Genomic DNA, 24,790 nt, shown 5'->3' on the forward strand with positions numbered 1-24,790 from the left:
GTTAGAACATTTGATATTGTCCTATATGGTTCTGAAACTCTTTGTTTTCCTTCAATCTTCTTTCTCTCTGCTCTTCAGATTAGGTAATTTATATTAATCATTATTTAGGTATGCTGATTTTTTTTTCTTCTGCCATCTCAAATTGGTTGTTGAGAATCTCCAGTGAATTTTTAAACTTTTATTATTGACTTTTAACTCTAGAATAATCATCTGTTTCTTTTTATCTTCACTAAAATTCCCTATGTATTGAATCATTGTCACCATATTTTGCTTTAATCCTTTGAACATACTTTTAAGAGCTGCCTTGAAGTCTGTTAAATCTAATGTAGGGTCTACTCAAAGTGAATTTCAATGAACCACTTTTTTCTTGAATATGGGTCACCTTTCTTGTTTCCTTCATACATCATCATTTTGTTGTCATTGAAAGCTAAACAGTAAAAAAAGAAATGTAACGTGACAACTCTACAGTCTGTGGGTTTTTAAAATTTTCAATAACTTACTCATATTTAAATTGCAAAATCTCTCTCTTTTGCAGCGTATAGCCATTGATACCTCTGCTTAGCTTTTTACTATAATTCTTATGTCTTTAGTTTTGCTTCCAAGGAATTGCCCGTACACTGTCAAATTCCCTTTGTTGGTCCACAAATGAATTTGGCAAAAATCGTGCTCAAATACCTCAAGCTGAATAGGCTTCCACCCTCTACACATGGACGTCTGTATGGGAGGGAGTTAGAGACTGCATTAAAAGTTGGGACAGTAATACCTCCCTTGACTTTCACTTTTCACTGAGCTCTCTCAGATCCCCTTACTCATGTATATTTTTCCCAGTCAGCCTGGGATGTGTAAAGAATTTATGTCAGCTCTTTTAAGACTCTCTGATTTCTAGAATCTCTGTTCACTGTCTGGTCTGCTGCTCACCCCACTGGGACTGCACACCCAGGCTGACCAAGCCTCAGTTTTTTTCTGTTTCCTACCAAGTTTATCCCTGCTAGCTGACAAAGTGAAGGATTTTCATGCTCACACCTAACTTAAGTCTGTCCCTTTTGGAAGTAAAGCTGCTGGATTTTGTAGCCAGCTCTAAGATGGTGAAATGACCTTTGTCTCCGACCTAGTTGAGAAAGGTGATGGAAGGATCCCAAAGCAAGCAGGCTGAAGACTCCTACTGTTTTTACTGAAGCTCTGGTGGCTTGTCAAGAAGAATTGTTTCTTAATTAAATGTTTGTCTTTGGTCAATTTCCAGGGAAGGCCCTGAAAATGGTGATTTTTAACACACTTGCTCAGTTTTATATGTATCTTTTTTCACTGATCTCTTCATGCTTCCGAAACAAGGAGTCCCTCAATACCCACCCAACCCTGTTTTTGATACTTATATTGTATCTTCATTTAAAAATATATATTCATTACTACTCACTTATAACAATTATTTATTCTTAGTGCTAAAGGTAAATACATACTAAACACTTACCCTCAGCCTTTATGTAAATGTCTCTTCAGTTTGAACCGGCTTCCTTGGTGGCTCAGAGGGTAAAGCTTCTGCCTGCAATGTGGGAGACCTGGGTTTGATCCCTGGGTGGGGAAGATCCTGTGGAGAAGGAAATGGCAACCCACTCCAGTACTCTTGCCTGGAGAATCCCACGGATGGAGGAGCCTGGTAGGATACAGTCCACGGGGTCGCAAAGAGTCGGACACAACTGAGCCACTTCACTTCACTTCACTTCTTCAGTTTGAAGTATGTTCTGTTGGAGAATATTCAGGAAATGTTCATGGGGCAATATTCCCTGAGCTCCTGCGTGAATTTTAATAAGTTTTATTTTCATAATCTTCATGTTAAAGATTGAATATAATATCCTCAACTCATATATTTTTCCCTTGAGTATATTAAATCTGTTGTGTGTTATTGTTGCTTAGTCATGTCCAACTCTTTGCAAGCCCATGGACTGTAGCCCGCCAGGCCCCTCTGTCCGTTGACTTCTCCAGGCAAGAACACTGGAGTGGGTTGCCCTTCCCTTCTCCAGGGGGTCTTCCTGACCCAGGGATTAAACCTGGGTCTCCAGCATTGCAGGGAGATTCTTTACCATCTGAGCCACCAGGGAAGCCCATTAAATATTACTATATTATTTTCTGGCATAAAGAATTGCTGTCCAAAAATTAGTAACAATTTGATTTTCTTTCCCTGGAACTGATTTTGTTTAACATTTTTATTAAAATATGCTTAATATTCATTCTGAGAGTATTTTCCTACTTTTGCAGTATAATTTTTTAATATATATTTTCTAGTCATTTTATTTTAAGAAATTGTACTAGAATTATAATTTCCAGTGTTTTTCTATTGCTTATTTCCTTGAGTATCTTTTATTAAACATATTCTCCATCTTCTTGCCCATCTCTTTCTTTGAATCTCTTTTACCTCTTTTTGCTTATAACATTATTTATTAACATTTCACTTAAAAATTTCCCTCATTCTATCTTTAAACTTTTGTATTAATACATTCTTGGTTTTTTTGCTAGTTTGCTCTTAATTTCTGAAATGATTTTAAAACCATATTATTTCCAACACTTTCCTGAATTTTCTCACTTTTCTATAGAATTTCTTCTCTCCAAATGACTCATTTATCAGTCTTTCTAAAATTTATCACAGCTTATATAATTTTCTTTATTTCTTTTAGCTCATTTTGAATAATTGGGCTATAGTTTTTATTTATTTTGAAGTCATATCTTTCTAATATGCTGTTATTATTGTAGGAATGTTACTTTGCTCTCTATTCTCTTTTTTTCTTATGGTATCTTTATATGTGATTCCAACCCACTTTTTTTCTATTGCTCTAAATATGTTTGTTAAATAGATTTTGACTTTTATCATGGAAGAGTACACCAGTCTATCTTTTCTAGAGTCTTCAGTGTCTCTAGAGCTCTGTCTTCTATTATTTTCAAAATAAGTTATATGCCATTGTACTTTGTAAGACGCACTTCCTTTCTTCCTATCCCTCACTTTTATCTAAATTGCCTGTTTGCTTTCTCCTGTTGGGCCTGTCTGGTGTAATTTGGATTCTACTCCCAGGGGTTTCATCTCAGAGTGGGATTTCTCTGAAAAGTCCCCTCTGCTCTAGCACTGACAAGCCTTTTCATTTTTCCCTTGAAGGCTCTGGTAATTTGCTGCCTACAAACTTCTTTCTCTATTTCTGCTGCTATTCTCAGATTAGTCGGCTTTTCTTTCCAGTGATTGTCTGTTGACTTTTTTTGGAAGGTAGGAGGGGTAAGTTCTTAGTTCTAAGGGCCACGGATTTTCCTGTTTCTTTTTGCACAATTGCTTACACCATAGTGGTTTGTTGATTTGTCCCCAACTATTAATGATGTTATATTGTTATTTAGTGTTCCCATAGATATTGCCTATAGTTTTACTACTCTAGTTAGTCTGTTTTTATTAGGAATCTCAGGGATATTAGAGTTATGCCACTTGTATTGCCAACTTCTCAGAATCTGGACTAACTTTACAAAAATTTACTACTTATGTGTTTGGGTAATGCACATTAAAATAGAATTCACATATCAAGTAGATTTCATAAACTATACAAATATGTGCCTTGGTCAGTCTCTGTTTAAAATAAAGTGATGTAAGTAGAACAATTATAATCTCAAAAATAAAACTAAATAGTATTAATGGTGGTATGCAAATATGGTGAAAAAATTTGGTGGTGATATGCATGTAACTCCATTTGGGAGTGCTTTTATAGGAAATGCTTTTAACCATAAAAGACAGGAATTTTTGTTATTGTTATTTTGTTCTGGTTTTTAAATTCTGAGGTTGGAGTAATATATGGAAGCAGCAAAGAAGGCCCTGATCCAGTCCTCCTGATCTTGAGGGAATAAGGATGTAAGAAATAAACAACCACTATCTGAGAATGATGCAGGGAAGATGGGCCCTAATGGGAAGGCCTGGCTTCAATTAAGAAAGCAGGAGGAGAGAGTTATCATTCAAGAGGACAACTGATATTGACAAGAGCTTGAAATGCAGCAAAGCTTTAAAGGCAAAATACAACATTTGAAATATTCCCATGTTTTTTAAAAAATGAGCTGTTGATAATAAGGAGAATGTTCATACCTCATGACCTATTAATTATACTTCTGGGAATGTACCTTAAGTAGCTAAATGGTCAGAAGAAAGCTATTAGTTTAAGGATGAACCTTGCTATAAAGATTGTAATAGTTTAAATAAGTTAAAAACTGAAAAAGCATATGATTCAATACTTGAAAATTGCTAAACAAATTATGATGTATTTATGTGATGTAATAGAAATATCAACCACAGGTAGCTTAAGAATCATGCAAAACCTTTTAAAGTAAAGCTATAGGTAACATATGCTGGTAAATAAAATTGCAAAGTATGAAAAAAAATACATGCATACAAACAAGATTTGCATAGATATAGGAAAAAAGAATAAGATTTTCAGGATATTAAGATGATAGAATTGTCATTTATAAATTATTTTTTGATATTACAGTTTACTCACAAATGTATATATATATGTGTGTGTATATAACTTTCCCCAAAAGAGAGACTATAAAATTATTTATCTCATATCACTTTTAAAATTAAAATAATTCATTAAACATGCTTCCTTGGAGTTTCCTGATGTGTTTTTCTGTGTGATTTCTTCTTTGGAGAAATATCTGTAAGCCCTAAAAAGACAATCAGGTATAAAAGCAGTGAAAAGATCAGCATATGTCAGAGGTTTGGTGAAAGGAAGGGATGGGAAGGCAGAGCAGAAAGGATTTTTAGGTCAGTGAAACTATTCTATATGATATTACAAGAGTGGATATATATCAGACTTTGGTCAAGATGCATGGAATGTACAACAACAAAAGTGAGCCTTATGTAAATAAAACATGGACTTTGGGTGACAATGTGTTTGATGTTGTTTCATTGATTGTAATGAAGGCATCACTGTGGTTAGGGACGTTAACAACGGGGGAGATTGTGCATGCATGAGGGCAGGGTGCATATGCAAACTCTGTACCTCCCACTCAATTTTGCTATGCACCTAAAACTTCTCTAAAAAAATTGTCTATTAAAAATTTTAAAAGACAACTGAGGCCAGATTATAATGTTTTATATTCTGCCTGACCCAGGAAATATGATCTAAAGACTAACGCACCAACTTGAGGTTAAAGCAGAAGAATGTACTGAACTGTGAGCTGGATTCTGTTAGGGGAGTTTCCCTGTAGTTTTTCAGTGACCCTGGTAAGCCATTTATACAACGAGGACTGTAGGTGGTGGGGCCCTCTTCATAGGTGTATCCTGAAGACAGTTGAATCTCTATACTAAAACTGTTCTCATTTCTTGGATTAAAAATACTTTACAGACCAATCATAGATCCATGTCTTTCCCTCCTTATGTTTTGTTACAGTTGCACAAGAAGAATGGAGAAGCAACCATACAATAGAAATAGAGATAAACAGAACTCTGGAAATACCATGCTTTCAAAACACCTCCTTAGAAATTTCATCTGCGCTCACCTTTGCATGGCTGGTGGTAAGTGTTGCCCTTTTCAGTGAATAATGGCCATGATCTTTAAATATTAATGAAGTGAAGATGAATAACAAGGAATAATAGGGAAGGAAGCACCCTGGATAAGAGACAAGCCTTATCTGAAGGTTGAGTTAATGTCTGGAGGAGGGAAGGGAGGACACTAGGATTCCTTCCAACTCAGCAAGCCCCCAGGTCTTTGAATGCAGGGACTTAGAAAGTAGTTCCTAAAGGTTAATTTATATTTCAAGCTGTATACTCAACAATGACAACAGAGAGAAGAAAGTGTGATGGCGCCCTGGAGAGGAGCCACACCCAGCAGAAGCCCTGCTCACACTTATTTGCTGACGCACAACACGTGCAGGGGCGTAGACTCCCTTTTTTCCCAGAACCCTACTACCACATCCTGGGAAATACACAACACTGCTTGGACTGGGAAACACAAACTCTTAACGCATATCAGATACAAATAGAAAATGTCCATGAGAGAAGCAGTATGTCTGTACGAAACAGCCACTGCCCAGCTCCATCACCACCACAGGTAATGACAGGCCCATGGTAGCTATGTTTTCTGACTTACAAGAATAAAACAAAACAGAAATATGGATTTTTATGGGAAATTTTCCAAGGCAAGTCAACCAAATGGCATCCAGCTATTAACCAATATATAGAGTGGACTTCTACTACTACTGTTAAATCAGTTGATAACACAAGCCTTACACAATTATAAAGATTACCATAAACACAATTTTGAGGATCATGAAATGGGTGGGGTTATTTAGATGATCCAGAATATGACTATATTAATTTTTCAGGTCTTCATCAAAATGAAAACACAAGATTTAAAAATTCTTACATAACTAATAGATGTCCATGAGTATAGCAGCTGATACCAGCTGCAAAATACTGTACTTGCATGCTTGATCATTTATGTTACAAGTTAGTAGATTTTTGTGGACTGTCTTCAAAACTGACCCTTCATGTAAAAAGATTTCTCTGAGGATGTGCCGAATCCAAAATAACAGACTTTCAAGGAAACTTTAAAATACAACCTACTAACAATTTTTTATTGTCTAGATATTTTTTTGGATAGTTAGTATGATCAAAAGACATTATAAAATGCCTTTCTCAAATTGTTCTAAAAGCTACAGTGTCTGTTTATCATGTCGAAAAATGTATGCTCCCCCTTTTTATGGTTTGGTTGCTAAAATGTAAGACTTCCTGCCTGACATTATGCCCATCATCAATAAAAGTCAGTTTTTCTTAGCTAATGTGATACAAGGTGGTTCTTAGAAAAAAAAATTAAGAATAGAGAGCTTCTCAAGAAGACACAATCCTGCTGCACTAAACATTACTGTAATGGAAATACAGTATCTATACCTAGCTTACATTGTTAATATTTCCACCAATGGACAAAAATTCTCCACCCTAATTATCACTAATTCACTATCAATAGGGGTAGTAATATTTACTAGTCATCAAAAAGACTAAGATTTAATAAAGCTTTACTTAGAGATTTTTGCAGGCTATAAAGTTGATCTGTAGTATCCTTGTCTTATCTGAAGAGAGTCTAATCTGTTTTTCCAAGAAACTGTTAAAGTTTTCAGTCAGCTTGTATCTTTTCTGTGACGCTGAACTTCTCCAGGGCAAAAAGCTGCATCACTCATTTTAAAAATCCCTGGATCTAGTATATTGCCTTGACATAGGCACTCAGTAAACAGCTAATAAATAACTGAATGGATTTGCTTCATTTCTCTTTGTCCTCTGCCTTCATAGTCCTATTTGTTGGCTTCCTAGTAAATGGGTGATCACTAAACCTCATGCTGGCTGTGCGCTTAGTTAATGAGACGCTCATTAAGTATCAGTGCCTGGATAACAGATAAGACGTCCTCTAACAGTTGTCCTCAGAGAAACTAAGAAGGCTCTGTAAACATTATCTTTGAATCCTGCCAAGACATTTGAGATAAATAAGGGGTGGAGAGATTGCATCTAAGGTCACAGTGAGAGAGTGAGTCATAAAGTTCTACTGAAACCTCAGGCCCTGCTCTCTCTTTAAAGAATGCATCATAATTGAGACAACTTGAGGAATCTTTTTGAAAGAAACTTCCTTTCAAAGGGAACATTGTATTGGCCAATATGCTGATTAAATTCCAACTGTGCATTCCCCTTTTAAATGTTGAAATCTTTTTGCTCCTTTGATTTACCTCCCTCCTCCACCCTGCCAGCGCTGCGGGATTCAGCAAGTCTGTGATGAAATCATCTAATCTCCCATTATTAAGGAATAAACTACAGCTCTTTCTGTCTTTATGTCATGACTGTTATAAGTCTGCAGAGGATATAAATATCCCCTCAATCCATATTTTAGTACTTTAGTCCCTTGTTAAGCCAGCAGTAATAATCATAATGATAACCAATTGTTCTTACAGATATGATATAATGTGACTTTTAGAAAAGGTTACAAAGAGATGATGAAGATGAGCTCAGGAGGGTAGAAAACCCCGTGTATCGGTATATCGAACTCAGTAACTCTGGGGAGCTGCAGAATGTTCCCCACTTCATGAGCTGCGTTAAACCCTGGAAACAATTTGACAAACTAAAATTAGCTTAATCTAGGTCACTGGAAAACAAAAGCCACGTTCTGTATGTGAAATTTTCTAAAATCTAATTCAGTTAATGACCCTCACGGGAAAGGTAATTATTGGGATTTTCAATTATCATAAAAATATTATTGACTGTGTATCCCTGATCCCATGCTGAGACTGTGTTAAAATGTGTCCATGGAGCAGATCCATTGCACTCTGGAATTTTACATTCCAGGATCACAACTACACTGAAGTAGAAAGGCATCTGGTGCAAACTGTGTATCTAACATTTCTATAACACAAGAGGTAACTAAGTAAGCACAGAGGATGTCAGCTGAGGGTCGGTGTGCATGATGTGATGATGAAAAAGTCATCGAATGTGTTTATTTAGATGGAATGCACTTTGTAAAGGATAAATGATATTCTTCCCAGTTTATGTCCTGGGGCATGAGCCTGCAGTCATCAGGGAAATTCTGCAGGGTTATTCTGGGAGCTTCTCAATTCACTCTAATGTTCTGTGTTCATTCCAAGCTATCGTCCTGATTTCCCACAGTATAAATTTCAGTTCAGTCTAACAAACATATGTGAATCTGTTTTAAGCGCTAGGTCCTACAGGGATAGAAACCTGTATTGGACATGTTTCCGACCATGAAATACAACTTTAATAAAAATGTAAAACAGCAACATGGAGGGAAAATAGTTTGATTCTGACTAAATGGACCTGGAAAAACCTCTTAGGTTATTTTTGAGCTGGATAATTAAAGCCAACGCACAGCAGACATGCATTTCACCAAGACCCTGGGACCTGTGAGCACACGGTGGAAGCAGCCCCTTTGTCAGGGTGGGAGAGGTGTTGAGGGGTGGTTGTTCCCAAACATGGTGGATAAAGAGAAACCCATGACTTTTCTCTTTAAAATCAGGAAAAGAAAGTGAGAAACACATCACACAGTTCAATACTAATGATAAAGGCATACAACTAGAATCTAGATGCCTGTTTCTTTAAACTTTTCTCTATAAATGTATCTTTTCTGTACTCTCGTCTTTACTATTTGTAATATTTTACATGTAAATGAAAATCAAAATGGGCTTCCAGGTGGCACTGTAGTGAAGAACCCGCCTGCCAATGCAGGAAACGTAAGAGGTGTGGGTTCCATCCCTGGGTCAGGAAGATCCCCTGGAGGAGGTCATGGCAACCTTCAGTATTCTTGCCTGGAGAATCCCTTGGACAAAGGAGCCTGGCGGGCTACAGTCCATGAGGTACAAGAGTTGGAAGTGACTGAAGCGAAAGCATGCACACACAGTAAACAATATTGGTTTTTCCAAGCCTGTGGGGAGCCTAGCTATTCAGAAAAGAAAGCTGTCACCTTCTATCTGATGGCAGCTGACCCTATCTTCACCATAATCAAAAATGAAGTGTTAGCCAACCTACAAAATGTTGACAACCAATTGTGTTGATTGGAAAAAATATTGTTGTGGATTTCTATAAAATGGACATGGGGAGCTTTGCAAGCAGTCTGCTCTGATAGCACTGACTGGATGGGGAATAAATAGAGCAAAGTGAAGACAAGAAGCAGTTAGGAGATAAAGAAGTATCAGTCGATGCAGTTAACAGAATTTATTGAATGGGCTCTATACCCTGGGCACCTGCCTTGTGCTGTAGCAACCACTGCCTGTGCTGACATGGGGCTCGGGGCAGCCCAGAGACGAGGTGGCCTCACTAAATCAAGTAGCACCATGGTCTCTTTTCTGCACTGAAAATTCTGATTCCAGTTCCAAAACAGGAACCCTTCTGCAGATTATCTTAGGATTTATCAGGTCATTAAGAGAATGCAGGAGTTTTCCATGATTCAATATGACTCCCCCAGCCCTCATCATGCTAATTATTTTCTCCAACTCCTGTTTATTATTTACTTATGCATTTATTTTCCTTCTATGGGTCCTGATTTTCTGTTTGTTTTTCTTGTGAATTTGTTCTTCTCCTCAACAGACTCTCAGCAGAAATGTCAAGGACTGGCTGTTCTACTGCTTTTTTGAGGCTGTATGAAGCAAAGCGTGGCTTTTAGAGGGAGACTGTTGTTTTCAAGTCCTGGCCCTGCATTTACTAGCAGTTGTGACCTAGGAGCTGGGATTAGGGTGAAGTGAGTAGGGCCTTCACCTTGGCTGCAAAATTTAAGGAAGTTCCCAAGAAATCAGCAATCATGATACCTTCAAGTATCAAAATTTACAGAAAACCCACGATAAACAAAATGCCAAATTTTTAAATAAAGGCACGGTGTCTTCTGTTTGTTATGAGACCCTGCTATGCTCTTCAAGGAACAGGATTTTCACAATCAGCCTGTGGTTCCTGGATCTTTGTGGCATGGTGACTGCCTAGGGCCACAGGCATGAAGGTTGACAAGGACAGGAGAAAAGATTGAACAATGCCTGACTTTATGAAGTCATTTTTCAAAATGTTAAACTGTAGAGTTTTTATTAACTTTTTCCACTGTTAACTATGTCAAAATATGGGAGGATATTTTGCTAAGTGTGTATAAGGACACACATTTTTCTTTTTGTCTCAGAATTCTATACAGCCTTGGATGTGTTGCCCAGCCTGATTTTAGTTCTGTCATCCACAAAAAAATATAATTATATAATATAATTATAATTTTATTATAATTATATAATTGTAGTACCAGCCCCATGGTGGTGTTGTGAGGTGGTGATTAACTTAATACAATACCTATGCTCAATACATATTAAAAAGTAATTTTCAAAGAGTTCATTTTAATACTCTCCATAATTCTATAATTTAACCATGCAAAGAGTAAATACTCATGAATTCACAGCAAGCTGATCCAGTTCAGGTTGTAAGACAGTGATTTAGTATTAACTCAACATTTGCTGAGTGTTAGGACTCATGTAGGTGTATTCTACACACTAGCTAATTCCATCTACATTCCTCATTCGATTGTAAGGGTCCAGCAAGTTGTACATTTCATGAAGTTTTAGAAATATTTATTAATATTTTAGGGATTCTCAGGTGACTCAGTGGTAAAGAATCCACCTGCCAATGAAGGAGACAGGAGTTTGAACCCTGGATCAGGAAGGTCCCCTAGAGGAGAAAATGGCAACCCATTCCAGTATTCTTGCCTGGAAAATCACATGGACAGAGGAGCCTGGTGGGCTATAGACCATGGGGTCGCAAAAAGGCAGACGTGACTGAGCACTCACACACAGTAGTATTTTAAAAATTATGAAAAGAAGAAAAGAAAAACAGCCAAGAACACAGATTCTGTGCAAGATCCCCTACCAGTCTTTCTTGCAGAACAAATGCCCTAGAATCATTCTTATCAGGTGAGAGTTGAGGTGTATTCTGTGACGTCTGTCACCAAAGTTAGGTCAGTTCAGTTCAGTTTTGTGTCCGACTCTTTGTGACCCCATGAACTGCAGCACACTAGGCTTCCCTGTCCATCACCAACTTCTGGAGCTTACTCAAACTCATGTTCATCGAGTTGGTGATGCCATCCAACCATCTCATCTTCTGTCGTCCCCTTCTCCTCCTGCCCCCAATCCCTCCCAGCATCAGGGTCTTTTCAAATGAGTCAGTTCTTTGCATCAGGTGGCCAAAGTATTGGAGTTTCAGCTTCAACATCAGTCCTTCCAATGAATATTCAGGACTTATTTCCTTTAGGATGAACTGGTTGGATCTCTTTGCTGTCCAAGGGACTCTTAAGAGTCTTCTCCAATATCACAGTTCAAAAGCATCAATTCTTCAGTGCTCAGCTCTCTTTATAGTCCAACTCTCACATCCATACATGACTACGAGAAAAACCACAGCTTTGACTAGATGGACCTTTGTTGGCAAAGTAATGTATGCTGTCTAGGTTGGTCATAGCTTTTCTTCCAAGGAGCAAGTCTCTTTTAATTTCATGGCTGCAGTCACCATCTGCAGTGATTTTGGAGCCCCCCAAAATAAAGTCTGTCACTGTTTCCATTGTTTCCCCATTTATTTGCCATGAAGTGATGGGACCAGATGCCATGATCTTAGGTTTCTGAATGTTGAGTTTTTCACTCTTCTCTTTCCCTTTCATCAAGAGGCTCTTTAGTTCTTTACTTTCTGCCATAAAGGTGGTGGCATCTGCATATCTAAGGTTATTGATATTTCTCGGCAATCTTGATTCCAGCTTGTGGTTCCTCCAGCCCAGTGTTTCTCATGATGTACTCTGCATATAAGTTAAATAAGCAGGGGGACAATATACAGCCTTGAAGTACCCCTTTCCTGATTTGGAACCAGTCTGTTGTTCCATGTCCAGTTCTAACTATTGCTTCCTGACCTGCATACAGGTTTCTCAGGAGGCAGGTCAAGTGGTCTGGTATTCCCATCTCTTTCAGAATTTTCCACAGTTTATTGTGATCCACACAAAGGCTTTGGCATAGTCAGTAAAGCAGAAATTGGTGTTTCTCTGGAATTCTTGCTTTTTTGACGATCCAGCGGATGTTGGCAATTTGATCTCTGGTTCCTCTGCCTTTTCTAAATCCAGCTTGAACATCTGGAAGTTCACAGTTCATGTACTGTTGAAGCCTGGCTTGGAGAATTTTGGGCATTACTTTGCTAGCGTGTGAGATAAGTGCAATTGTGCAGTAGTTTGAACATTCTTTGGCATTGCCTTTCTTTGGGATTGGAATGAAAACTGACCTTTTCCTGTCCTGTGGCCACTGCTGAGTTTTCCAAATTTGCTGGCATATTGAGTGCAGCACTTTCACAGCATCATCTTTGAAATAGCTAAAGGTAGGTCAATGTATCATAAAAGGCTCCTTTCAATCAGCAAACTGTCCACACCTCCAAGATCTCCTGTTTATATAAAAACTTCTGGCTTCCTGGAGTTTTTTTTTTTTTTTTTTTCCAGCTTTATTTATTTATTTTCTTTACAATATTGTATTGGTTTTGCTATATATTGACATGAATCTACCATGAAATTTTTCATTCTAGATAATCCACAAAATTTTTTTATTTGTTTTGTGATGGTTTGGTTTTATTAAGATATAATGTCTCAGAGACTTATTTGTCCCTTTCTTGGTGCTGTGACCTAAGTACCTTCTCTCTATGACCTTTGAGCAAGTTACCTAACCTTGGTTTATTCCAGATTGTTTTAAGGATCAACTAAGACTTGGCAGAACTTGGCAAAGCACCTAAAAGTAGGTGTTAAATAAACGTAAGCTATGACTAATAATGTAAAAACTTAGTTATGGTCCTAGCATAATAATACTATCGTCTCTCCCTCTCCCGGCACTAGACATTTCATTGTTTGCCTGCGTTTTGTCACCCTCTTCCCATTCGCTCCGTGAAAGCGGGCGCTCACATGCGGGTTCCTGCCCCATCCCCTTTATATCTGCAGCCTCTACAATCTCTCAGGATCTCCCGATGTTATAGGTTACAGGGACACTTTGCAACCAAATCCATCTTTCCCAATGAAGGGACAAATCCCTCCTCTACGACGGTTGAACTCCCAGAAAACAAGTAAAAAAAACCTAAGCATGATTTCTTTAAAAAATATCTTTTCTCTATCAGTTAAACTACTCTGGCCAGTCACTCCCAGATACACAATAAGGAAAAAGCCATATTCTTGCCAGTCTCCAACCTCAGCCTCTGACTGCCTATCTTCCCACAACAAAGTGACAGATGGAAACATTCCAAATGGCAAGGTATATACTAAAAGATGAAGCATTTCGAACTTCTGGATTCTCACAGAAACAGTCCCTTGCATAAAACAAGAACAGTGAAACATAGCTTGTGCGGAAGCACCTGCAGGGTGAGCCTGCTTCCTTAATTATAGTAAGTTCCCTACATATGAATGAGTTCCATTCTGAGAGCATGTTCATGAGTCCAATTTGTGAGTCCAACAAAGTTAACCTAGGTACCCCACTAACACAATCAGCTATGCAGTACCGTACTGTAATAGGGTTATAATAACTTTGCAGACAAATACATTAAAACAAGCATTTTCAGTCTTAGAGTGCAGTGCCTTGAAAAGCACACTAGTACCGTCCAACAGCTGGCACACAGAGGCTGGCATCGAGTGAGCAGGCAAGAAGAGTTACTGCTGGAGAGGGGAGTGGAGGTGGGAGATGATAGACCTGAAGGACTGTCAGCAACAGGAGATGGAGAGAGAGCTGCAGCGTCACTCACGCCTGGTGATGGCACAGGTTCTCATTCTTGGCTGGATTCAATTCTGTCTACCCTCTTATTTAAAAAAATGACCCAGTGACGTCTGGGTAGCAGCTCTTTTTTTCCTGATCATAGATGACATGCTAGCCCTGGATTGCATTCTAACTGACTGCTGCAGCCTTTGTGTACTGTTCTACATTTGGGTCCTGTGCCTCAAAAGCTAACAGTGCCGCCTCAAATAAAGAACGTCCCCTTGCTGAGTCCCACATCATGAATCTCTCTGGTTCTTCGGTTCCTCCTTCTTCCTCTGGCCTCTCTTTGTTCTCTCTCTGGGCCTCCAGTTCCATCAGGTCTTCATTAGTAAGTTACACGAAGTAAGTGCACCAAAGCGCAGCCCCCTGTAGGGGACGCATGCACGTGACAGTGTGCACCAGACACGTGGACTGATTTACATGGTTAGACATGCAGACACATGTTCCCGTCTTTGAGAGTTCACAGCATGAACGGTCATGTATCGGGGGTTTACGTGCTGGCCTCCAGATCACAGAGGCTGAGTGAAATGCCTTCCTGTCTCTTCTGCTGTCGCCACCCAATACTTAGGGCCCCTTTTGGGACCCCTTCTCCAGAACATAATCCGAGGTCCCTGTCTCCCTTTAATTTTCTGTACTCTTTCTTGTTAGGAATACAGCAACCCCGAGTATTAGGTCCATCTTTATGTGGGCATGTACTTTGCTTCAGGAGTAAGTCTGTGATTCTCTGTAGGCAGCAGTATCTGTCTATTTGCTGGTAAAGCTGTTACCAATAAAAATGGTGTCTTCTCTAAGAGTTTCTCCTAAGTGTATTCTGGAAATGCCTATATAAACCATGAAAGAAGTCTGTCTTCCTGTTTACACTTCCTGTTCTGCTCCCAGCTCATACTTGAATTCTCTCCCTCACCTAGCTTCCTTTCTTCTATGCAGAATCTAATTTTTTGAACTAGAGATTCCAAGCCACAGAACTTTGTTTTCATTGTTTCGTGACTTCTTTCCCATCTAATGCATCCCAGTTCAGCCTTCTCCTTTTCAGTTCCTTCCATTTTCCCCCAGCCCGTACAAATAATGATTCATCTACTGTTTGGCATTGGACCAGTGGTTCTCAGTGGCTTTTCCGAGGACCTTTTTTAAAAAGTGCCCTGGGGTGAGGCTTATCCCAAAACAACTGCACTAGAATCTCCAGAGAAGAAGCTGTGCACTAGAATGTGTTCCAAGCACTCAGCTGAAAATGCCGAGTTAGAAAGGAGTATAAATATACGGTCATAAGCTTCCTCTCCATCTGTGCCCCTCAAGTCCCCTCCTCACTAGACCCTTAGCCAGCACGTGTACTGACAGTGACCAACGCTGCAACACCTTGTCCATGAAACTCAGGACAAGGCAAGAACGACGGGAGCATTTCTCACAGACCTAAAGAGGACATGGACCCAAGTCCTCCAGTGAAACGCTGATCTCTAAATTCAGATTAGCATTCAGGGCCTACTCTTTGCGTGTCCTCTTTGAAGGTCACAGACACAGACACAGCTAGGCCGAGGTAAGAAGATGCCAAAGGGCTCAGTATTTAAGGAGGCACCCACTCTCAGGGCCCTTCCTGCACTTACAAGACCCTGAGAGTGACTGCCTCCTTAACCTTTGCATTTTAGGAGTCTCTCTTTACCTCATCCTGGTCCTCATTCCAAGTGGAGCTAAAATGAGAGCTTTCCTAAAGGAATGCTGGGAAGAAAGGATGATTGTAATCACCCAGTTCAGTGAAAATTAATGAGTAAAACTGATACAGCCCCCTGAACATATCCTAGTGTTATATTTCAGAACTTGAAATGAGAATTATGTCCTGACATTAATTCCCAGGGCTGTACCCTCCCCCAAATCCCACTGTCAATATGCAGCTCATGGAAGGTGATGAAGGAGAAGTTTTAATCAGAAGAGCAGAAATTTCTATGCGTGTTAGGAGAAAATGACAGTATGTTTTAAATTGAAAGTTGAGTGTGATGATACTTTCTCTAGTGACACACTCAGTATCTCTTAATTTCCATTCTTCGTTCATCATCTCCCCTGTCACAAGATACAGATGGATTGCTGCATGTGGAATGCCTAGTCCAGAGCTGGCATGACTGAGCGCTCAAAGCTGGTAACCATTTTGTCTCATCAGGAGGATAATGGAACTCAGGAAACACTTACCGCTCGAGGTCACCCCATCAGCAACTCCACGTTATTTAAAGACAGAGTCCGGATAGGTGCAGACTACAGGCTCTACCTCTCTCCAGTCCAAATCCACGATGATGGCCGGAAGTTCTCTTGCCGCATTGTGGTCAGGTCTGGCAGAGTCTTGAGGAGCTCCACCACCGTCAAGGTTTTTGGTAAGAGTTTCTGTTCTCTGGAGTCCCTGCCTTGCTCCTGTTGCAGTCTCCAGATTCTTCCCCCACCAAAGATGAAACACTCTGTTAGCTAGAGAGCCGCCACTCAAGGGCCGCTATGCTGGAGTTCGGGTTGTCTTGACACTTGTCATCCATGTTGCGGGTGGGGATGAGGGAAGGAAGCTAAAGAATGATGATTCAGCAGCCGTAGGTCACCAGTTTCCTGGTGACCACTAACCACTACCTTATGTGCATTACTATATGGTTTTCCATATGACCACCCCTTTATGGTTTTAACATCTCCTGAGAATGCTGGAGGTCTCTTTCATTATAACTGCCAAAATCTAATTGCTTAGTTGTCTGGTGTATTAGTTGCTTGCTGGAGCAAGGTGGAATTAGGCCAGTGTGAGGAAAGGGAGATGATAGACAGCTCCAGAGAAACCCTGCAGGAGCCCCCTTGCCCCCGCCAAGGCCCGCTGGGGTGAGAGGCTGCCCAGCTCCTCCAGCAGAAGACCTGCAGGGCCGGCCCTCTGACCCTGCATTTGCAGGAGAGTGGGGCTTAGCTGAGATACCCACTGTGGCCTCTGTCAGACTGCAGAGGCTCTGCAGGTTGCAAATTTAAGGGAAATGGGAAAATTCTGTTTTGTTCAGTGAGGCAAGGAAATATTAATGAATAGAAACTTGTTGGCTTTAGATATTTTTCACTTTTGTGACCAAGAACTGTGTTTTTCAAAACATCATTTTTCTGTTATTTTTATTTTTTGAATTTAATTTTTATTAAAACATCATTTTTAAATGAAGGCCAAGAGGAAAGCAGTGATGTAGATGAGCAATTCATTGTTTTTGAAAATGAGGTAAAAGAGAAAATAATTCACAAAACCTAAGAGCATGGACTGGAAAAAAAAAAAAACAAAAAAAAAGAGCATGGACTGGTAGATTTTTTTCTCAGTTAACTGAATGATAGGATAAGTGAAAAATTTTTGTTTTTATCTAGAATCTTATTGAATTATTACTAGCAATCACACAATCCAGTATTTTAAAGGAATTGCAACCCTTTAGTTCATAAATAAGGAAATAGCTGCAGCCAGAATGTATTTAGTTTGAAGTCTCTTGCTGATAGCGCCTCCTGTATGTCTTTCTTTGACTCTCTCTTGCCTTCCTTCCCTCGCTCCTTCCTTCTGCCCATCTTTCTCTGTCTCTTCTCTGGGATGGGTTAGGGAAGAATCAATTGCCCCCGTGATCAGGTTCCTTATGGGGCCTAGATAGTCTGGCCTCCCTATTGGCAAATTGATGGAGGCAGTCATCCAGGATGTGAAAAGAAATAATTCTGTGTTAGGCAAACTGTGTCCCATTTGACCTAGGGTTTTTGTACCACAACTCGATCTAATTGCCTTGTCAACATTTAAACCATGTCCCGTATCTCTTCGCTGCATTAAAGTATCTTCATCTTGGTCTAGAGTGCTTTCCACTCTTTTCCATCTCATCCTCATGCCCCGCTACATCTCTCTGCCTCTATATTTTTGTTTGCTTCTTCTTTGAACTCCTTTCAGTGGATGCTTAAAAATACAAGACACTGCCTATTTGTTCAAATAACTAGACTTTCTGCTTTCTGATTTTCTCCTTTAGCAAATGGGCCAGATTGTATTTGGACAGTCTTATCCAATCTTTAATCTATTTGGGGTGTCACCTGAGTGTATATCATAGTGATCCTGCCACAGACTTATACTGCGTATCTTATTCAGGACCCACTCTGCATCCCCAGGTGATTCCTCAAATAGAATGAGCCAAAACTAAAAACATGAAAACCTTGAAATAAATACTCATATGTGTCACTGAGCCATTCTACATGCCCTTCATCCAGTTTATTTCTTCTTCCTGAACACCTTTGTCCTCTACCAGACCATAAACCGGAAGCTTCCCCCTGCCACTTCCTGGATCCCCCGCACTAGTCTCCTATGACTTGACTTTCCTTATGGGGAGTCCCCTGCCATCACAAGCTTGTTCTCCCACAGTCTTGATTCCCCCCAAATAATCTGTCTCTATCTATCACCCCTGCAACTTTTGGTATACTTGTTCCTGCTTTCAGGCCCTTCATTCTACCAGCATTTGTTGCTAATAAGAGGTCAGAAAAAGGCCCCCTCCCGTTACTATTGTGTCTTGGTTTGGGTTCTCCTGAAAGAAAACTCTGAGACAAGAATTTGCATTCATTTACTTGAGAGATAATCCTAGGAAATATAGGAGTGGGAAAAATATGTCAAGGAAGAGAAGGAAGATAATAAAATGTACATGATCAAGCCAGTTAGCGATGTGGGCTTAGAGCTCACTCCCACGGGGAAATCGTGGAAGAACACGCATCAGAGTTACCCGTGACAAAGGCGAGGAAGCTGGGGCATTATCCACCTGTTACCACCATTAACCCTCTGGGACTTCCAGTCTGCCCTGTTTGTGGACTGAGTGTGTGTCCATAACCTCAGTAAATCTTCAGGAGAGAGTCAGGTGTGCCCAGCAAGAGGCTGCATGGATGCAGCTGAGGCTAAGTGGATGCAGCAGACACTGATGGTACCTGTGACAAGGGCCTTAATATTTTATCCCCTGGTTCATAGAGGGCTTTGTCTGTTATACTCAACTTAGCTTGAGGCTACTTCAGTTCAGCATGATGTTCTCAATGTCTATTTTATGCTGGGCACTATCAATGCTAGAGATGGAGAGATGAATAGAGCATTCTGGCTTTAAGAACTTACAGTTTAGCAGGACAACAAAATCACTGAAATGATTCTGTGATCTCTTCTGATGCCAAGCAACTAAATAAGAACCAGGTGTTTTTCCAGCTCCCTTCAGGGGCCTTAACTTATGCTTTATTTCTAGACCTGTGGGCACAGAGACTGTTCCTCTCTTCTCTGCCCACTGCCTGCCCCCTCCCCTCCCTCACATTGCTACTTTCACCTGCTCCTCCTGTTGCTGTTTAGTTGCTAAGTTATGCCCAACCGTTTTGCAACCCCATGGGCTGTAGCCCACCAGGTTCCTCTGTCCGTGGGATTTCCCAGGCAAGAATACTGGAGTGCATTGCCATTTCCTTCTCCAGGAAGTCTTCCTGACTCAGGGATCAAACCCTCATCTCCTGCATCGGCAGGCGGATTCTTTAACCACTAAGCCACCTGGGAAGGCCCTTTTCACCTGACTCACCCGTAATCATCTTTGAAGCATCAGTTGTCCCCATTTCCAAAAGCCTCCTCTTATTCCCCAAGGTTGGCTTAGAAAGCTTCTCCTAAAAGCTTCCTTCAAATCCTACGTGTCCCTAATAACAGTTCTTATATCAATTCTAATTTCTAGTTTTTGCACGTGTATTTTCCATGTAAATGTAAATTTCTCAAGGATGATGAATATGATGTGTCCACCTTTGTTTCCTTGACATCTAATATACTGCTGGAACACAGTGGGAGTTTAATAAATATCTGATGAGTTATGAATTTTTCACACGTGTGCACACATGTGCACGCGCACACACACACACACACACACACACACACACACTAGTGACCAGGCAGGGTATCATTCAGGACCACTAACTGTTTTATTTGTCTTTAAGCTAAGCCGGAAATCCCCATTATTGTGGAAAATAATTCCATGGATGTCATTGGAGAGGTGAGTCACATTAAAGCCTTTGAAAATTGACCATATAATATGTCAAGGTGTGTTCATTTGCCTCATTGCTCAGAATATTTTCTCAAAGGACCTTAATCCAATTAATTTCTGATAGGAATAAAGGTAAGTTGATTCGTCAAGGCTGTATATTGTCGCCCTGCTTATTTAACTTATATGCAGAGTACATCATGAGAAATGTTGGACTGGAAGAAGCACAAGCTGGAATCAAGATTGCCAGGAGAAATATCAATAACCTCAGATATGCAGATGACACCACCCTTATGGCAGAAAGTGAAGAAGAACTAAAGAGCCTCTTGATGAAAGTGAAAGGAGAGTGAAAAAGTTGGCTTAAAACTCAACATTCAGAAAATTAAGATCATGGCATCTGGTCCCATCCCTTCATGGCAAATAAATGGGGAAACAGTGGAAACAGTGACAGGCTTTATTTTTCTGGGCTCCAAAATCACTGCAGATGGTGATTGCAGCAATGAAATTAAAGATGTTTACTCCTTGGAAGGAAAGTTATGATCAAGCTAGATAGCATGTTAAAAGGCAGAGACATTACTTTGCAAACAAAGGTCCGTGTAGTCAAGGCTATGGTTTTTCCAGTGGTCATGTATGGATGTGAGAGTTGAACTATAAAGAAAGCTGAACACTGAAGAATTGATGCTTTTGAACTGTGGAGTTGGAGAAGACTCATGAGAGTCCCTTGGCTGCAAGGAGATCCAACCAGTCCATCCTAAAGGGAATCAGTCCTGAATATTCATTGGAAGGACTGATACTGAAGCTGAAACTGTAATACTTTGGCCACCTGATGTGAAGAACTGACTCATTTGAAAAGACCCTGATGCTGGGAAAGATTGAGGGCAGGAGGAGAAGGGGACGACAGAGGATGGGATAGGTGGATGGCATCACTGACTCAATGGACATGAGTCTGGGTAAACTCCAGGAGTTGGTAATGGACAGGGAGGCCTGGCGTGCTGCGGTTCATGGGGTCGCAAAGAGTCGGACATGACTGAGTGACTAAACTGAACTGAACTGAAGTTGATTCTAGAAACCAAAAGGGAATCCTTATTGTCTGCCTTCGGGCTGTCAGAACGTATGATCTTGTGATCCTTAGTCCTTAAATTTCCTGGAAAAATTGTATCAGTTGTTTAAATTTCTGTTGACTAAAAACTGAAGTAGATAGTGAAGGAACAGTAGGGTGGAAAGCAGTGTGAATGCTGGTGTGAGAATGAGGTTTTGCTCAGCTGACATTTAATTTGTTCTAATTCATTTCCTATACCAGCTTTCCCAGTGTTTTTATTTTTAAGTGACAAGAGGAAATGTGCCCATCTGAACTTTTTCAGAATTCTGGCTGTTTCTTAGGCAATATAGGAAGGGCAGGAGGAAAAGGAAATTGGAATCTGACTTTAATTTCTTGTAGCAGTTCCCAGCCTGGGATCTGGTCTCACTTCTCAGCTCTTCCTCCTGTTGGCTGTGACCTTGTGCTAATTAATTATTACATCTTTGTAGTCAGGTTTCCCGTCTATATGAAGGGGATGAGGAGAGTTTGTGCATATTGTTGTTGTTTTTAAGATGGCTTCCCAGGTGGCATTAGTGGTGAAGAACCTGAGTGTTAATGCAGGAGATGCGGGAGACGTGGGTTTGATCCCTGGGTCAGGAAGGTCCCCTGAAGAAGGGAATGGCAACCCACTTCAGCATTCTTGCCTGGAGAATCCCACGAACAGAAGAACCTGGCGGGCTACAGTCCATAGGGTCACAATGAGTTGGACACGACTGAAGTGTCTTAACAGCATGTTGTTTTTAAGAATTGAACAAAATAATGTGTGGAAAGTTCTTAGTTCATTGTTTGATATAAAGTGCTTAGTAAGCATTTTCATTGACTATTATGTTTTGTTACTCAACTGTCTTGTGACATTATGACTTCATTCGAACTTTTCAAAACCATTAATTTTCAAACATGTCCTATTAAATGGGATTAGAGAAAATTATACTCCTGGTTTCTTCTAGCCCCAAGAACATTAAATAACTTATGATATCTTGTCATATTTTCACTAATATCAATCATGTAATTTGACATTGCATACAAATCATAACTCAGGCTCTGTGGTATGATTTTAGATGAGTGTATTATCCAAGCCTTTATACCTTTTGTTGATTTTATGGATGGATCTCTTAGATTGTTATTGTAATCCTGAGTGCATAGAAAAGGTTTCCATTTTTTTGGTTCTGCCACAATTAATTTTCAAGTACTTCATTTCAGTAGTTTAAATAAAAGACACAATCTCATGATATAATGTTTTGTAGGTGTTTTTGTTTCTTATGAGGATTTTTCTGTAGTTTCTTGAGCCAATGTTTACAGGTAATGTGGACTCAGTCCATGTATTGTTCTAATTCATTTCCTACACCAACTTTCCCAACTTTCCAATCACAAGATTGGATCCAAGAATTTCAGTTTTTAAGAAAAGGACTTTGTCTTATGTGTCATCAGATTTTCTCTTCTGTACCCATAGTTCTCTGGGTACTAACTAGAAAAACCAGAGAATGTTCCTTCCTGGGGAATTAGTGAATAATCTCTCACAACTCCACATAATCAGCTGCAGGACACAGCTTGTCTATGGATCTTTTAAGACTTTGCCAAACATTAGTAATTTCTCACTCTGATATTCTTATAATCTCCATTGTATTTTAAATAGCATATTAACTCTTCAAAGTCCTTTCACATACTTTTACCACGTGATACTCCCAGTAAGCCTCTGAAATAGGTAGAGATCTGTCAAATCACAGACAAGAAACTGGGACCTGAAGAGTCTAAACCACTGGCTAAGCCACTAACAAAAGGCAGAACTAGGATGAGAATTTAGCATGTCCATACCCAGGCAGGACCACATAGCAAGGAGATCATGCTTCAGGGGCCAATAGAAATGAGGTCAAATCCTGATTCGACCACTTACCAGCAAGATAGCCTCATCAAGTAGTTAAGCTCTATGTGTCTCAACTAACTCATTTCTAAAGCCAGGATCATAATAAATATTATGCTGGGTTCTTAGGTACATTAGATTTATCCACAGTAACGAGTAAATAGCACAGAGTCAGTGTCTCAGAAATGTCTGTTTTCCCTGCCACTATTTATCATGTACTCACTCTCTTTCACTTATTCTTTCCTCTGCATGTATATTCATAAATCTACTGTGTGACTGATTCTCAGAGACAGTGGGGAATAATGAAATGGCAGAATATAGGTTGTGGAATTTGATAGATCTTGGTCTCAATTCTCCTTCATCAGTATTAATTCCAGGCCTTAGACCTCAGATTCTGAGGCTCCTCATCAGTGAACAGGGACAATGATCCCAACCTGACAATGGTGACCTGATGACCAAATGAGAGAACCACATGCAAAGTATCTGCCATCTGGCAACCACAAGCGCTCAGCAATGGTAATTTCTATCCCCATTCCTTCATCTCTTAGAGATTATCATGCACCTATGGAATGCCTTACTAAGTACTACACATTCACGACACCAGCAGCCCTGTGTTAGAGCAACAGGGGTTTGAACTGTGTCTTCCAGTGTCACCAGTTAAAGTTACAAAGTGTATGGTTAATTTAGTTTTCCTGTAGAAGAGAAAAGCCCCCTGATTAGTCTAACACTGAAGCCTTTCAGGCTGAGACATGCTAGAGAGTGACAGTGAGATTGTCACATCGCCTATGGATGTCGTGTTTCCAAGGGCTCAGCTTCGCCAGGGTCCCCAACACTGCACACAGCCTTGCCGCCACAGCTCCATGGAAAGAGAGTCTTTAGCCTAAACTTCAACACCTTCCCCCACCCACCCCCACACATGTAAGCAGAGCTTTGCTCTGGAGCAAAAGATACTGGGCCAAAGAGCCTGTCAACACAGCTCACAGCCCTCTATATCCACTCTGATAATGCAGCAAAAGAAGATACAGGAGAGATACAGGAAAACTCTAGTTTACTCAATAGGGCAGTCTTTCCACGATGTCTCTTTCCACATGGGTCTCTTTTTTCTGCCTGTGCTTTTACTTGATCATCTCCATGGGGTCCTCTCCTTCTCATTCTCTATTATGTTTTATAAAATTTAGGGAAAAAACTAGAAAACAAACAAAAACTACTTCACATGAAACAGGAAGCAAAAGCAAATGGGATTAAAATGCCTAAAAAGGAAAGAGAGGTTAAAATAATAAGACTCATGGAAAAAAGACACTGTAATCTTAAAACCAAACATCGGAGTTTAGCAGGAGAGCTCCATTAGCTATTTACAGAATTTGACTGTTCATGTTAATTTAATTTTGGTTTTATAAAATTTGAGTTTCTGTGGATTTTTTTACCTTCTTAAACTCCATTCCTCATGTATGTGTGTTTTAGATATTGCAGCCTCTTTTTTCCTCCTAGCATCTTTGTGGCATTATAAGGCTCCTGAGTCCATATCTCCAGCCAGGTGATGACCAGCAGAGCTGCCACCATCATTTGCAGCAGTGAGCCCTGGGCTTT

The 24,790-nt window shown here is 40.0% G+C and overlaps 1 protein-coding gene across 2 annotated transcripts in view; it reads left to right on the forward strand.

Annotated features, from left to right (window-relative positions):
• CD96 (CD96 molecule) overlaps positions 1-24,790 on the forward strand; it is an 88,635-nt gene that overhangs the window by 8,623 nt on the left and 55,222 nt on the right. For both annotated transcript variants that reach the window (XM_061134278.1, XM_061134277.1), the window contains exons 3-5: positions 5,406-5,530; positions 16,433-16,640; positions 20,224-20,279. In XM_061134278.1, coding sequence (XP_060990261.1) covers positions 5,406-5,530; positions 16,433-16,640; positions 20,224-20,279 — 389 coding nt within the window. The remainder of the gene's footprint in view (positions 1-5,405; positions 5,531-16,432; positions 16,641-20,223; positions 20,280-24,790) is intronic.

Source organism: Dama dama, chromosome 31 (genome assembly GCF_033118175.1).
Source record: "Dama dama isolate Ldn47 chromosome 31, ASM3311817v1, whole genome shotgun sequence".
Classification (NCBI taxonomy): Eukaryota; Metazoa; Chordata; class Mammalia; order Artiodactyla; family Cervidae; genus Dama; species Dama dama.